At 41.3% G+C, this 17,825-nt stretch overlaps 1 protein-coding gene across 1 annotated transcript in view; it reads left to right on the forward strand.

Annotated features, from left to right (window-relative positions):
- The first annotated feature begins 301 nt into the window (after positions 1–301).
- The window catches only part of GRAP (GRB2 related adaptor protein), a 426,467-nt gene continuing 408,943 nt past the window's right edge, over positions 302–17,825 (forward strand). Inside the window, exon 1 of the mRNA XM_078664213.1 lies at positions 302–597. Within this exon, the coding sequence (XP_078520339.1) occupies positions 520–597 (78 nt within the window). The 5' untranslated portion in view covers positions 302–519. The remainder of the gene's footprint in view (positions 598–17,825) is intronic.

Raw genomic sequence — 17,825 nt, forward strand, 5'->3', positions numbered from 1 at the left:
ACAAGGTGTTTTTACTGGCAGAGACCAGACGTGGCTTGAGCAGCAGTGGTCTCCTCAGAAATGTCTTGGGCCCTGGCAATTTTTATTTTACACACAAAGCACTGAAAGGAACCCTCGCAGCACCAGGTAAAGCCTTGTTTTCACGTTCGTGACAGGGCCTGCTTCGGTGTAAAAGTCACATCGCCGCTGCCATCCAACGGACTTCCTGTTTCGCGCCTCGTCAGATAGACTTTCTCACCCTTCTAAAAAGAGCAAAAACAGAAACGATAACGAACAGATCTCGTAGGCCGATGTCAGCCGAGCCGCCCCCGCAGGAAATGGGCGTCTACTGAGCCCGGCGCGCGGAGACCTCCGGCTGCACCTCACGAGGCCCGTGTTTGAGGGTCACCCTCACTGCTCGAGTTCGGGGAGGGGGACCACGGGGTGGGGAGCCTCTGCCGTCCGGCCTGGACCCGCTCGGGGTCTGGAGTGCGGAGAACAGCAGCCTCGAGGGGATACATACCTGCGTGCCAAACTAACATGGAGGCCACCGCGCTGTACTCCTTCCACGCCTCGGAGAAGGACGAGCTGGCCTTCAACAAGGGGGAAACCTTGAAGGTAAACGCCATCTCTCTGGATCCTTCGTGATTTATTTACTTATTTATTTATTTATTTATTTATGCGTTTTTATATAGCGCCTATTTTACCAGAAGGTGTCACAGCGCTTTACAAAAAAAACAGTTGCATTACATAAGGGCTTCAGATTACATGACTAATTACATAACACATACAAAGCAGATACATGTGTCTAAACCCAACCTGATGGGAGGGGAGCGTTTTTTTTCTATTGTCCCCAGCTTGCTAATGTTCTTAGCATCGTAACAAAAGAAGCATTTTTAAAAGCAAGTAAAAAATACGGATTTTTTTTTAAATTTTAGTCTAATTTAAATACACTATATTTAAATCAGTGGCCTATCAGAGTGCAATCAGTACGTGACACAACTGTTTCTAGAGTATTTGTATACAGGATATTTTAAACCATGCAGGGCTGATTTGGCCCTTCACTCTCCTAAGGTCAGTAGAATTAATAGCATGAAGATAAGTAATGACAAGACCTGTTTGTGTCAGGTAGTAATACACTTTGTGGTTTGCACTAATGTAGTACTCAGTATTTGAATAGTTTGTAGCCAGGGAATTTGGTCTTCTTTTTCTTAGTCCAGAATTCACACTCTAAAAATCTTTGGGAAATTAAAGATAAGCACCCTTCAGTCTGTATCTATTCAGAGAGCTGATGCTGCATTAACCTCGAATAAAAGTGCTGGGCGCAGATTACGCTTGTCCATTTTTAGTAATGGGGAACGTCAGAACGTGGTATAAAAATGCTGTTATAGCTTTGCAATTAGCAAACATTTCCACTTCATATGTTTTAATTTAGATGGTGGGGAGGAGAAGGGGGCAAAGAAGAAGCAATGGCAATTAATCTGCTAAATTTACTTGACCCATCCCCTAACTATAAAAAAATATTAAATATACATTTTTGTGTGACTGAATTAACTATGCAAAACAGGCAACAGTCTTTCCCTACCAGCTTTCTCTAAAATCAGTTTTTTCAAAACGGGGTTTCATTTCCTGAAATGTAAACAGAAAAGAGTCAGGACTCTGCGTATCACAGTATCTGCCTCCCCTTGACAAGTAAGACTCTTGTTATCAATAGAGTCAAGAGTGGGGTCTATATGTCTGATAATACCAGCCCACGTAAGGTAGTTTGTTCACAGGGGACATGTTTTTGGAAAGTAACATCTTCTGCGGCATCCAATGAGAGCGTAACTTCTATCTAACAGAGTCCTACACATATTTAAAAAATAAATACATTAAAAAAACGGGCACTTTAGAACAGTAAGGTAAACACTCATAAGTCCAAAGCTTCAGGGAAGAACGTCTATTAATTTTACAAATTAATAATTCTATATCTGGAAATAAAGAGATATATTTTGGACAGAAAACTAATTTTAAAATAATGATAATTTGCAATTTTTAGGGGGGGTCTCCACTTTGAGACAATTATTTGAAAATGCCCTTTCCGTTTCATTTGCAAGGAATACATCTACTGATCATGAAAGAGGTTAATTCTCTCTTGCACCCTCTAATGGACAAGGATATAAAATTCTATTTTAGTCATAAAAGGAAGGTGCACAATTTGACATTCCAGTCTCTACAAAAAGCATGTTGTCAGGCTGTGTAGATGTTGTACAGTTTCAAGTCTCAACAAATAGTTCCTGCAGACCAGCTGGTTCGCTGCAGGGCTGCTCGAGTATTGATCATTGTTACCTTTGGTAGGACCTCGCACAGAGGTCGCGTGGAAGTGGTACAGGTGCCGCTGTTGCGGCTTTGTCAGTTTCTGTGACTTAGCTGATCATCTGTGGGAGAAACTAAAGATCTGAAATAATCCCCTGGGTCATTATCAAGTTTGCAGTTAGGCCCAGGTTAAGGTTGATCTGGAAGGACGCCCATCCCAAAAAAACATAATTTTCAGAATGGATACAGATAGGACTGCGTGCACGTCCAGGTAATGTCTAGTCTACTCTTGGCTGACCTTCCTTCAGTGATAGTTATCTTGTTCTCCCCTAAAGTAGGAAAAAAAACAGGCAGTAACTTTGGTACATGGAGTTAACTTGGCCATGCTGATTTAGACACCATCTTAAACAAAAGATCAATGCCCTCCAGCTTTAAGGTGCTTTGACTAAATTAATAATAAAAATCAACAAGATTCAAATACTAGTGTTTGCAACAAGCTGAACCCAGTTTACCTGATCTTGAGTGTTGCAGCTCTACCAATATCTGTGGATGTTGTTTTCTAGTAGCATGTCCTAGAGTAAATATTGAATCTGAACCTTTCAGCACTTGGTGGTTCGGAGCGGTAGCATTGTAAAATTTGTTCTGCAATATGACAGGTCTTTTCAGCTGCATTTCTCACAGTTTATTGAGCTAAAATAATTCCTATAATGCTGTATGGTTTGGAGCTCATGTCCCTAGATGGGGGGATTGACCTTAATTGGCTTGAAGGAAATGACCGAAGTGGGTTCTCATCGCCCCAGTTAAAAAACTGTACTCAAATGACATAATGTAGAGGGAGATACCCCTTTACTTGGAAAAGGAATGGGTAACAAGCATTCAAAACAACAAATTTCCTTTTCCAAACTTTTTAGGCCGGAATCCTTAGGAGTCACTCTATAATGTAGGGACAGGTGGACTAGTGTGTAATGAGTATTTGCGCAGGTTACCAAATTTACAAAACTACTTGGATGAATTCTTATATACAAAGGTTAAGTTACACACAACCCAATGTCAAAATTCAAAATATATTATTTATTATTCACTGTTGAATTGCTGATACATTTCTAGAGTCAATTAATGTGGTTAAAAACACATAGTCACATTATTTATAAAAACATTTTTGCTAAAAATTCAAGAATGGCAAAACTTATGTGCACAAATTATTACACTTAAAACACAACATTTATTAATGAACAAATTGTCGACGCGGCGTTTTGGTGATCTACAATATCTGCACCTTCTTCAGGACATTGATGTTCAATTTAAAAACACATCTATTGGGTCTTGAAAAGACCTCCAATAATCTGTGTGGATAAAAATCTTAAAGGCGTGCTGGTAAGTCAAGCCCTGCTAGGGAGTATTTACTTCCACATGGAGTTATAATGTTCTTGTGGCATATTGTTATCTTTTCTTTTGTTCTATTGCTTTCATTCAACTCTTTATGTATCTTCTTGGTTCTTTTGTCCAAAAAAGCTGTATTTTTCGCTGGTGGCCTTCATGGAATGTGGGGAGGACGTGTTTTTCTTGTAGAAACCATAGACTTCCTCTTTTAAGTCTTTAATTTATTCCACAATTTTATTAATTCTTCTCTGTGGTTCCCTTCATTTAATTGGGGAATTCCATTAGTTTGGAGATTTATTTATTCCAAGTTGGTGGAAGAAGAATCCTGAACCGTGTCCTCTCTTCTGCCTTCTCGCTCTGCATTTTTAGCAAAAATGTTTTTATAAATAATGTGACCATGTGTTTTTAACCACATTAATTGACTCTAGAAATGTATCAGCAATTCAACAGTGAATAATAAATAATATATTTAGAATTTTGACATTGGGTTGTGTGTAACTTAACCTTTGAATATAAGAATTCATCCAAGTAGTTTTGTAAATTTGGTAACCTGCGCAAATACTCATTACACACTAGTCCACCTGTCCCTACATTATATAGTGACTCCTAAGGATTCCGGCCTAAAAACTTTGGAAAAGGAAATTTGTTGTTTTGAATTCCCATCGCCCCAAACATCGTTCATCCTTGGTTGATGAGTACACCTTAGACTCCGCTAGAGCTCTTTCTGGATTTGGGACTGATAGGTTACTGATAAAATAAAATAAAAATAAAAAAAATAGGTTGGAAAACTTTCTCTTTTTTGTTGGCATGAATAGGTTTTAAGTCAAGTTATTTGCTTTTGCAATTGCAAAATAATGTATCTGTTCAACTTGAATGAGCAAATGCCCCTTCGGGTCTTGGCACAAAGTGTTTAGAAATATATACCCAGAGAAGCTCATATCTCAAGAATGACTGCTGGCGATGATAATTTGCCTTCAAGGACATCTGGGACTTGACCTCGGGATTTTCTGAGAGATTCCGTTGTTTCTGATTATCTAGCCAGGTTTTCTTGCCCACAAGCTACACAAAAAAGCTTTGCAACTTGGAATTCACTTAAACCATGTTTTACAGAGAAAGGGCACTATACAGAACTCCAGTGTAACAATGGAAGATGTGTTTGGGAAATTAATGTAACATTTTCAACAGAACATATGCTAGTAGATTGCACAATTTTAAGAGATAAGGATTATTTACTGAACGTTTAAAAAAAAAAACATGGTGTAAGGAACCGTTTAACTGCCTGAGACATATTTGTTAAAACGGAATTCTTAAATGTGGGCTCCGGTCTTGCTCATTTGTGTTTTAACATGGTTCTGAATCTAGAACTTTTAAATGTCTAATCCTGCACAATAGAGTGTTATTTTTATGGTGGTTGTCTAAATAAACTATAATTTCAGTATAACCCATGAATACTTGATTTAATTGGCTTTAACTAGAGCAAGCATGTTCATGTCAGGAAAGCTTTAAAAACTTGGGTGTTCTCTCTTACAGATACGGCCTGCATAGCATTGGTGTAAAGTGTAAAGCGCTTCCATTAAGTTGATTTCTTTCCCTCAACTGTGTCATCTGGTTGTTTGAGCGCCAAGATACTCCTTGGCGTGGTAGGTGCGCTATAAAAATGTCCCCTTACATTTACATTTACATTATCATTTTTATTATCAATTCTGTTTAATCACTGTTGCATCGATGGATGGCATTCAGTTTCCTGCACAATACTGGAGCTTTCCAGAATGTGAATCCTGTACACAGAATTTATATCTGTGCCCGAAACTAATAACTAGAATAAATCAAAGACTTTCCAAAAATGGACCATATCATGGCATATGCCATAGATTGAGGGGGGCATTTCCATTTTCTTTAAAATAATTAAATTTACAAATAGGTTTGCTGTTATTTAGAAACGAATGGAAAAAGAAACATACTTCTTTAAAGGGGCACTTCCTACAAAAAGGTATTTGTATTCTTTCTTGGTACTCCCTCATTAAGAAACATTCCTTTATCAACTTTTAAATGCCTCAGTAGCTCTGTAGAACTTCCCAGCTTTGAAGCTGCCTACGAATTATGGTTCCAGGATGCTGTGTTGCACTGTTCAGGTGCTGTGTACCCAGTCTCAAGAGGCCATACTGTACCCTGCAGGTTCTCCTATTAGTTAAGGACAATGTCTAGCAGCTTGCTTCACTTACCTTGAGTTTGCAAAGTCAGGAATGGAAGGCTAATAAAAATTGTCAGTTTCATGATACTCGTAAAGAAATTGACAAGAGATAAGCACCACAAAAGGCCCATCTAGACATCAGTGTTCTACACATTTAACATATGTATCTTATTTAGAGTAAAGCGGTTTTACGTCGTCGAAAAACAATGTAATATAATTTCACTGCACAGGAAATTATACTTGTTAGTGGAAGACAGAAGTGTGTTTAATTTGAAATCCACTGTAATGTCATGGCTACAGGCTGTGATAATGCATTCACCAAAGCGTGGTGCTACTGCTCAGAAACCAGCCTCCCCTGCTCCAGTGTATATACAGACTGCATGCCCATTCATTTCCTGCAAGCTCCCAAGTGTGTATTCTGTGTTTGTCCATCTTGCATGTCCAAGTGTCTGCTCCCTATATGTACTAATCAGTTCTTTAAGCGTCATTGTGCATGCTTAGATATCTAATTTCATTTCCTCGATGTGTATCCTAGTAGGAAACTAGGCCTATGTGGTCGGAGTACCAGAGTCTTTATGGGAGCTGCGACCGAGCCCTCAAACTGTCCAAATAGGATGACCCCAGCGATGAATAGGTTTCAGTAAAAGCAACCTTGCCTCACCTTCATCAGGTTGGACTGATGTTTTTAAAGAAGCCCTTTATTGAGATTTTTCACACATTAAACAACTTTATTGAAAATTTTGAAACATCGATATACAATTTATAAAATTCAGGGTATCAGAATTTTTAACAACAACAATCTTTGCACGTCTCTGTACTACAAAACAAACTCTTCACCTACAATAAGGAGTTCAGTGGTGGAAAAGCTGTGGCATAGGAGTGGTGATCTAAAAGTCATTTAGATGCAGCATGTCCCATTATCTTCCAGAGTATCCATCATTGTACAGGCATTACACCCGAGGGTTGCACAACTTACAATACAATGTACATAAATGAATCATGGTATTCAATTAGAAGTGGCGATGCGACTCTAGGGGTTCTGGTCATCTGACCTGCATGGTCAGGATAATGAAGTGTTCAGGAAGGTGCAATATGCATTTTCAAATACATCCATCTGGTCCTTTAGTCTACACATGACATATTCACCTTACACTATGTGTTGCATTTCGGACCACCACTCTTCATGAGAAGGTACCATGGAAGATTTGAAGTGTCTTTTTATACAGACCGTGGGTACTGCTAACTAAACCGCTGGCCAACGAAGTGTAATCTTAAATAAACCCACTAGACAGCTAAAGAAATAAATTAAAGCAACTCTATGGCTCTACCAAGCCAAAGTAAAATAAATACAATGTGAAGAGGAAAATGTTTAAAAAATAATGGGTCAAACAATAAGTAAAAAAGAAAAATCGGTGGATAACCCATCTCATAGTAAAGCTTTGAAAAATAGAAAAACGAAGCTTGCATGCTGTATATCGTGATACTCCTTGTGGCCGACTATTAAGTTCACAAAGTTGAATACTAACTTGGAGTTTGTCCCACTGAAGATTTTTTTGCCTTCTAACTTAGAAGAAATTGTAGATCAAAACGATATGAAACAGAATGCACATGGAGGACGGATATGAGTGCTGGGAACAACTGGTTGCCCTGCTGGCTAGTCAGTCCATGGGTTTGAAAAGACTACCCTCTTCCTACATGTCAGAATGTCTACTCTTCTGACACCTTATGTAGAGGAATATAATTATTTCTCTTTTTCTCCAAGTGTTGTATTCGTTTATTGATGTAACACCCATCTTGTTAAAAAATGCTCTCTCATTTGTATTTACCTGATGTGGTACTTAAATCCTGGAAATTATGGAAGACGGCTTAAACCAAAATGGTGGGTCTACCACCATTCACCACGTCTGCAAGCGCCATGAGACTCTTTGGACGTGATATGTGCGCATTACAAATGTCCTGATTTGATTTGATTTTGATTTAAGTGGAAATGGAGGCCTTATGGCGAAAACAGACAAAACATTTTTGCAGATAGACGAAACACCAGTTCATGTATACAGAGTTGTCAAGACTGAGACAAATCGTACTTAGATCACAGAATGGCTCTATTTAGTCTCACCTCTTCTAAGATACCTGGTCTGAGTATCTACTCAAGCAAAGTCAAAGTCAAAGTATGCTTTATTCGAGATTTCACTCATAAAAGCAAGAATAGTTTAAAAAATACAATCAATACAATTACGATAAAAAGATAAAGCATATTATTTACAATTTGTGACTCTATGTACAAATCAAGATTTAAAGATATCATACATCAATAAATATACATTACAAATATCATTAAAAAAGTTTTAAAACACCCATTACTAACAAATTTCTAGATGGAAGACATGGATACATTATGTGGACAGTTTGGCCAGGCAGAGAATAGTCGAATGACTAGCAGTCTCTGCCTATTACCCATACAACATACCCAGACAGAGAATAGTCAAATGGCTAGCAGTCTCTGTCTGATCGACCATGCCCATCCAAGATATTTGGCAGTTGCTATTGATATCCATATCTCACTACTGGTGCATATAATACGCAAGGCAACTGAGCTACTGGTAGTCCCTAAATTCATGCACATCGGTTTTAGCCATACACATCTTGGATCCAAGTAGGCAGTGCAAGCAAATAAAAAATGGACCATGGTTTCATTTGCGAAACCACAAGCAGGGCAGCTAACATTCAGGACACCTTCCCATTTGGCTGTCAAAGATCTGAGAGGTAGAGAACCTACTCTCAATTGGAATAGAAGTTTTCGGTCACCAGGCCTAGTTATACTATCCCAATAAGGTTCCAGGGAAGGGTACAACTTAGCCTTTAAGAATCCTTCAGTCATAGATCCTAGACTAGTGCTACTCCAACAACGGGAGGCCACCTTTTCCCAATAAATTTCTTTTAGAGCGCTTTTAGTAGGGAAATTTGTTGCAGCTGGATTTGACCAGAGTGGACTCATTCCAAGCTCATCCAAACTTATTTTCAGGGAATTAAGCCACCTGTTTTTGTGGAATATATCCACTTTGATGATGTCTAAAAACCCCTCAGCATAGTGAGAAAGCTCAGGCGTGGTCCAGAGCCTTCTCCAGTACAGGATTGGTCGTAATCTGATCAAGTCTGCAACCGCTTTTCTACCCAAGTCGTATCTGAGGGGCACCAAGGGAGAACTTTTCGGGACACCAGTTATAGAACGTAAAAACTTATTTTCCGAGATTTGCAAGGCAGCCACCTTCTCGAAACCCCATAGTTCAGCACTGTATAATGCAGAACCAAGAGCCTTTGCCTCATATACCTGCAAAGCAGGTTTTATAGGTTTCGTCAGGGACTTTCTATGCTCGGCACTAATAGCACCTGATATTTGTCTGTGCCTCAGAGTTGCTATATCTATATGCTTAGTCCAGCCGTTCTTATTTGAGATATGAATACCAAGATAAGTAAAGATGTTCACCATTTCTAAAGGCCGCCCATTCATAATAATTTTTGACTTAAAACTAGGATGGAGATTAAAAATCATAAGCTTTGTTTTGGTCACATTAACCTCCAGGCCATGCTCACCACAAAACAGGTCAAAGATAGCCAATGCCCGCTGGAGACCGCTCGGAGTTTTTGATAATATAAGCGTATCATCCGCGAACATTAAAATTGGAATTTTAGTGCCAGCTAGCATAGGGGCATCCAACTCTGCTGATATCATGCGGGGTACAACACCATTGATAAACAATATAAATAGAGTAGGGGCCATTGAGCAGCCTTGCCGAACGCCCCGCTCTACCGGGAAGTCCGCTGTCTCCAAGCCCTGACCCCCCCACTGAATTCTAGCAAATGTTGATTCATGAAGCCGCATTATCAGGGACAGTAAGTCTTCAGGAACACCCAAGTTCTTAAGAACAAACCACAACTTCGACCGTGGCACTAGGTCGAAGGCAGCCCGTAAATCGACAAAAGCCGCATATAGGCTACCTCCGCCCAGCACCACGGTCTTCCATTGCAGTAAGTTGAAGTGGAAAACCTGATCCACAGTGCTTGTGGACCTACGGAATCCCACTTGAAACTGTGACAGCGCATTGTTATCCTCAGCCCAGTCAAGAAGCCTATTCACTATTACACGCCCTATAATCTTTTGGATAGTATCAATAAGGCTAATCGGCCTGTAATTGACGGGCTGGGATCGATCGCCTTTCTTGAATACTGGTATAATTATTGCTCCCTGCCAGGATTTTGATATCTCTGCACCTCCAGCAATATTATTAACGAGGAGACAAATATATTTACACCAGCGTACTTTGTCATTGATAAAGACATCAGCAGGGACCCCATCCATGCCTGGTGCCCGCCCGCTATTCACAGTATTCAAAGCAGCCAGGATTTCTTGTGGACTGAAATTTTTTTCTTTAAAGTAGGTATATTTTATATCCACTATAGTTGTGGCCTGTTTAGTCTCAGCATACTGAGCTCCAAAAATTTTTACCCACTCTTCTTCCGGGACATTGTTATTTGGGGGTTCGGGATTCCCCTCTCCACCCCATTTGACAATGCTCCAGAACAGTCTAGAGTCTTTCTTATCACTTGCTCTTTTTAACTCGGACCAGTGATACTCATCCCAGGCTTTCTTAGCAATCGCTATACTGGCTTTGTATTCCTTTCTAGCGGATTGGATAGCCATTAAATCCCTACCCTTTAATGCAGTACCTAGGGCATTGCGTGCATCTCTGCAATGGGCATTATACCATTTTGCATTCTTTGGAGCTCTCTTGCCTTTTGCGGGTTTTAAAAAATGTTTTTTAATTACTGAGAAAAGAGTGTCATGGATTACTACCACGCCATTCTGCTCAGTACTAGGAGGTTTAATGTGTTCCATAGCAGATATCGCTTTGTCAGCTTCGATTTTAATGTTTTCCATGGCTTGTTGATTATTTACAACATTTATCCATCTCAGCCTACGCATATCGTTAGTAGGGACAATTAAGGGTAGAGCAAGGGCAGTGGAGCTACTAGTCCTAGTAGATAATAATGACCACCATTTATGCTTTATGCACAGAGGATTGTGATCACTCTCGCTCCTCCACACAACCTCCATGTCACATAACATCGGCCATAGTTGCACACTGCAAAGTACATAATCTATTCTGCTCTTATGCCGCCCATTATCAAATGTCATGGACCCGTTTTTGTCACTTGATGTCCTACCATTTAATGCTCTTAAACCCTTTTCGAAACATAAGGCATTGATACTAATCACATCCTCAGTCCAGCGCACAACTGGTTTCAGCTCTAATTTTGGAACTCCCCAGTGCCTATCCTCTTCATCTCCCAAGAAATCATCATCTACGGCTAAGGTTTCAAATGATCTGTTAAAGTCACCTGCAATGACAATATGATTGTCCTGGGAATAAGTATCAAGTAGGGAGCCCAAGGCCATCAAAACCGCAGACCTCCCACCCCTAGAACCCCTCACATATACATTGTAGATGTCTATAGTTCCCAAAATATCAGATTTTAATGCGATTAGTTGAATGTCTCTATGGCTAGTTTCTTTCACTTTGACATCCACTTTCGATGTCTGTCGGACCCAGATGGTTAAACCACCCATTGGTCTTCCCCTTGTGCCTTTTAGAGTTGGTACAAAATAGTTTAAATATCCCTCGGCAAAAGTTGGTTCACATGACCAGGTCTCCTGGAATATGCATAGGTCAAAGGAGTTAATAAATCGAAGCCACTCTCCAGAGTCCAACTTAGAACCCAGTCCTGCAATATTCCATGAGAGGAATTTCCCCACAGTGTCTTCAATACCATCCAAGGCCATCATTGACGAATTCGCTGCATTTTCTTCAAATAATTCCCGTTCAGTTCCAGCCAGCATACCTTCATGGCTAATAGCATCAATCACATCTGTTCTTATTGAAGTATTCTCAATGCTAAAACCCACTTTGGGAACAACTACACGTGCCTCAAGCTCAGGTTTTGCAATGGAATTAGACGGGAGCTTAGGGTATACATTCTTCTTACTATTAGCCAGAGGAACTATCTTGCCTGTTGAACCTCTTCGGGACACACAGGTGGTAGTAAAAGATCCAAAAACCTCAGCAACAGTAGTAGAGACAACATTTAACTCAGCCAGCTCATTAGATTCACCACTACCTGCCATCTCAAGTCAGTCGCACTCATTTAGATCTGACAGTGCCGCATAACTATTCTCGACACTAATTCCCCATTCACTAGGTTGTGTCGCCCTACCCCAGTTGTTTCTAACAGAGTTCCATTTTGTCTTTAGAATACTTGGATTCACTGTACTCCCTCTTTTATAGAAAAAATCCAAGTTTAACGGAACAATCTCGGCACTCCTACGTTGCGGGGGAAAAATACATCTTAAAAGCTCGGGAAGTACTTCAGGGCTTAGAAAATGTAGTACTACGCAATCTCCTTTTAATTTTTTCGCGCTGTTCCCTATCCATTCCACCCTTCTTGCCATGGTAATTTCCCCTGCTAGCTGTTGTTTACCACTCGGAGTTATCGACATATTATTACATAGCCAGTGGTATGCTTTGCTAATCAAAGAGGAGGTAGGCTCTGCTTGACCCGGTTTTAAGGGAGGTACATTGGCCAATACCAAAACAAGAGGAGAAGCCTCTACAATGAGTTGAACCGGGCCTTGGTTTACTTCGACCCCTATAGAATTTGATTGTAAATCTTTACTGCCTATTACCCGGGCACCATTACCTACTGGCTGCTGGGTGGGCTGTGGAACTGGCATCGCTGGTATCTCATCATCATTACCCCCTATCCCGCCCCTAGAGGTGTCTATCGATGATACAAGTCTAGTTTTAACTAAAGTAGGAATATTACCCACCTCCTCGACTGTCTTATTTACCAGTCCCCCTAATCTAACTACTTCTGCTGATAATAGGTCAATTTTTGTTACCAGTGGTTTGATTATAGATTTCATCTTGGATTCAAACATACACACTAACTTATTAATCAGTTCCTCACCTAATATCTCCCTCTCTCCTTGTTACCCGATCACCTCTGCTATAACTGGGGCTTTTGGTGAAGATACTGTTCTTTTCCTACTAGAGCGTAACCCACCCCGTTTGCTCTGACCCTTTCTGCATGTTCTAGTAGCTCTAGTCGCAGGCACAGACACAGGGGAGGGGGGATCGTCTTCTATTACATTTAACTGATCACCTGGGTCATTGTCTATGTTGTCAGCAGAGGACATATTCAAATCAAGATTAGCATTCGAGCCTATCTCGGTAACTGAAATGTCGCTACTGTGTACCTGTATCGGAACTTCTAACGTAGTAGGATCAAGAAGAGAGTTGGCAGGGGGTGAGCTCAAGCCCAGTGATATCCGTCTAGTGGTATTTATTTTACTCACCACCTGAACCAGATAGTTATCTATAGTGTTTGGAACAGATGAAGACCTTTGTTTAGACATATTTCACACAATTGGTTGTTAATTAACTAGAAGTATCACCCCCAAAGCCAAGTAAGCACAAAGCATCCACCAGTTGAATGAATTAACAGAAACCTCGAGGGTATAATGTCAAGGATGAATCTTACTTGAGGGGCAGCAAGTTAGGGCCACAACAATTACGGACAGGGGTTACGGCCAGCCACGGACTGTCACAGACTGTCCGCCCTTTGTCCGGGCTTCGTCCGGCACGTCCCGCGCGCGTCCTCGCGGGACCTGATGCTGCTTTATGCGCCTCCTGGCGCGATCAGTGGTGGCGTAGACGTTTTCCCCAAGGGATCCTGGGGATTGTAGGCGGTGATGGACCGGCGGAGCCAAGCCCGGCCGGTCGTTCGCGGTGGTGAGGGGGCGGAGCCAAGGCCGGCCATGAGTCGCCAAACAACAGTAAGCCCCAGTGTCAGCTTCAGGAAACGGTGAACAGCAGTTTTGTACGATAGTCAACCTTTTGGAACCTCAGCACATTTTTTTTTTAAAAAAGGCGTTTCTTCCCCCCTTTTAGCTCTCACTATTGCTCTGCCGTTCAGGGACCGCCGTGCAAACTGGGATCGCAGGGTGTGCTGGAACAAGTAGTCCCTTATGGGCTATTTACTAGCTATTGCCCAGTATTATAAGAACACACAATCGCTCCAGGTACTGCATGAACTGAAAGCTGCTCCGTGGATATTAAAGTCTTTTAAAGTCTTTGAGTCTTTGAGTCTTTTAAGTCTTACGCTTGAAACACTTTAGAAAACCCAACGATGTTCATAGGGAGGTCAGGTTGAATCAGGGTCAAATCAGGAACAGATCTCAGTGGCAGCGTTAGTTCAAGCGAGTCTCCTCACCTTGCCTCACTTCAAATTTTGGCACATTACAGAAGCCGTTTTCCGAATGCTCTAGCGGTAATATGAAAATCACAAAGAGCGTTCGAGAGCGCCAAAACGGACGGCTCACCTCAGGCACTGAGAGCGTTTTCCGGCTTTTCAGGCTCAGCTCAGCTCGAGTGCTCCTTTAGCGTGCTACGTGCTTTCCATAGTTTTTTTCCAGCTTTTCAGACTCGGTCCGAGTGCTCCTCACAGGCTTTCTCGGGAATTTTGCCCATGTACCTGTATGAGTCTCAGCAGTTTCCCCGTATTTTCCAAACGGGGAGCAACTCAAGCACATATCATATTTGAAATAGTCTGACCCACTTGCAAACCTCTTTATTGTAAATCGCCCAGCTAGCCTCTTCAGAAAATATCACCCCGTGCCACAAACAAACCTCTGAGATTAGCAGACCACATCCTGATGCTTCTCCCACGTAGATGCACAACCTGCGGTGATCTTATATTTGCAGTCGGTGCAAATAAACAGTGGTACTAGGGCTGGGCAATTTTTTCCATTCCTCACTAACCGCAAGCGGTTCATAGTGCAGATGATCTGTGAAATTTTGCAAATCTGGTCTATCTGTCCGTGGATGAAAAAAGGCAGAAGGCAGCCAAAGAACTGCCCAAACACTATAAACAGCTTGCTTTGTGGGCAGTTCTGGTGATTGGCAGTTCTCCCTAGATCATGTTATGCTGGCCAGAGAACTAACAAAATGCCAGAAATGTGGATATTTATAGTTTCGCTGCAAAGCAGATTTGGACCGCTTTTATACCTCAATTTTGTGTTGCAAACTGATTGAGAAAAAAGACACTTTTTGCCTGTTTCATGTTACCATCTCTTTTGGATCACACTTTGCGGAACCCATTGCCGGTGGGCTTTACTTCACTCCTGTAATTCATCAGTACCAGCATAGCCACCAAGACACTTGGGTTCAATGAAGAGTTTCTTGATCTGTGTGTCTGTATCTTCTTAACACTTACATGCACTTTACATGCACTTCTTAATTGGAAGTTAGTATGCGTTGTGCAATCCACAAATCTTTTTACTATCCCTCACTATCAATTCTGGATATCATAGATCAATAAAAATACTCTCATGATGCTGTGCTCCAGGAGATGTATTGCTCACTCTCTTGAACACAACCAGCCACTCACTTGTGTTCCAAACCTGTCTGCTAGCTAAAGTGCATTCAACCACAACAGGCTGTGTAAACACGTGTGTGTTGTTATTGAAGCATTTTCGTTTGCCCACACTTTTGACGAAAGAGTAGAAGGGTTAGTTTCTCATGATCGTTGTTGTTTCCTTCTCATATCTCATAGATATGTCTGCTCAGATACAAGGTCTAGAGATGGGCTTTATCCTTCACTTCCTGGCTCTCAATCTTCACTTCCTGTGCTCCTCCTCCTGCTAACTTCCTCTCAGTTGCATGTGTTGTTATCCACTTTCAGAATTCAGAACTATCTTCCCCAGAAATATTTTCATGATGTTAAACTTCGTTATCCTGGGTGTGGTGGAACTTGGCATGGTCTACACCAAAACGACAACTGAATTTATCACTAATCTTAGTTTCTGAACTAGGGTTCTGCTTGTAGTAAAGCGCCTCTTCATGGGTTGTAAGTGCTATATAAATGCAGTAACAATACTATACAATATATACATGATCCCTGATGCCTTTTTTTAACCTAAGATTTGAAAAAACTAAGCCATGGAGGCTACCATTGTTCTGTAGTAAATATCAAAGTGAAGCTAATCATGGGCTGTGTGAGGAGATGCCAGCAGCTGGTTCCTGGTCTTGGGGTGAGGGGGGCTCCCAGAAGATGGATTAGTTCCAAGCCATTAGGATGTTAACAAACTAGTCATCAGATAGCACAAGCAGCCAATAGTGATGGGCAATTTTAAGACATATAAAGCGACTTATCCTTCTACTATTCTGCTTGTCAAAGGAGAAAGAACTTTGAAGAAATCTATACTTGTTATTGAACTTTGAGCTGGACACATAGTATAATGTGAAGACAAAAAGTATTGTGCAGTCTCCTTTTAAATGCTTCATTTAGGAAGATCAAATATGTAATGTATTGAATGAGGGTGCTTGCACTGGTCATTCGATTTTCAATTTGATGATATAAGAAATTTAACACACGCAAAGTCTTACTAACCTCCTTCTTGAAGACTCTCACTGGGCGTGGACATTACCAATCCTGGAACAAGTCACCAACGTCAGGATTTGGAGATCGAAAACCAACCTGCCCATTAATCAAGTTTATAATATAATGTGTGTGAACCATGAACTTTCTGGCAAGAAAACAAAAAAAGTTACGTTCGCGTGTGCTAAATCAATTTCTAATTAGCTTATTTCAAACCTATTATTAGGCATCACATATACAGGCACTAAGGGGCTTATTTACAAGGCCCTTGCGCCACTTTTGCATAATTTTTAGCATGGGAAAAGTGACGCAGAAGTGAATCTGCCCCTAAATGTACACCTTGGCCTAGATTTACTAATGCTGTTTGACAGGTTTGTAAAGCAAACCCGATGCAAAGTGTAATTTGGGAGTGTACTATTCATTGGAAATCATGATTTGCATTGATTAGTTTCCCAAGGTAATTTAAAGCTCCAGAACGCGTTGCTTTGCGCTACACTGCATCTAGTGGGCGTTCAGTGGGTGGTGCATGGGCGTTCTCTTGCAGCCACTAATGAGTTTTTGCACAAATCCCTGTCTGCAAACAATTGTAAACAGGGATTTGCTCCAAATTCCTATGCCTCCTCTAAGCATGCGAAACGAGGAGAATTTTTTTCATTTCTCCTCTTTTTTGCTACGTTGCATGCATGCGTGCACACATAAAAAGCAGGAAAAGTGTTAAAGGATAGTTTTTGTACTGGAAGGGATCCTTCCAGTACACAAAATATTCCTTATAGAACGCACTCAACCTTGCACTATCAGGCAAGGGTGTATGTGTTGGTGCAGGGGCGTAACACAGGCCCCCGCAGCCCACGCGGTGCGGGGGTGCCCCTAGCTCCAAGGGGCCCCCTCAGCACTGAACTCTGGCCGGGAGAGCTACTGATTGAGCCCGGAGGGGGTTCCCCTAAGTACCGTGCAAGGAGGCCCCCTCACTTTTCGTTACGCCAGTGTGTTGGTGCATGTCAGCTAAAAGTGCGCCAGCGCACGTGAGAAAACAATAGCAGCATCTCTTAGTGGATATGGTGCTGTTCTGCCCTCTCCCTTTCACGCAACGCAATGCAGCACCTTTTTTTGCATTACTTTTGAGTAAATTGAGGCCTAAACATATGTGTGTGCTCCAGCAAGCTCAGAGTCACGTATGGGGATCTTTCCTCTATGTGGCAAATCTGGTCTTGGGTTGCTTGTGTTCTGGTAGGTCCTGGCCTGGCATTTCGGGCTGGACTGTTCCTATTGGAGCAGGTTCAAGATTGATTTGCCTATGGCTGGGTCCATACAGATTGCCTGAAATGCTACCTGTGCGATTGCTAATAGGTAGACATATTTCAAGCAATCCTCCCATCAACTATTGTGTGTTTGATTAGGGTTATGTTGGTGACAGGGTTAAGAGGGATAACATTAGTTTTAGCATTCGGATTAGAGTTTGGGTCAGAATTTGTGAAGTGGTAGGGAA

Source organism: Lissotriton helveticus, chromosome 10, assembly GCF_964261635.1.
Source record: "Lissotriton helveticus chromosome 10, aLisHel1.1, whole genome shotgun sequence".
In the NCBI taxonomy this organism is placed as follows: domain Eukaryota; kingdom Metazoa; phylum Chordata; class Amphibia; order Caudata; family Salamandridae; genus Lissotriton; species Lissotriton helveticus.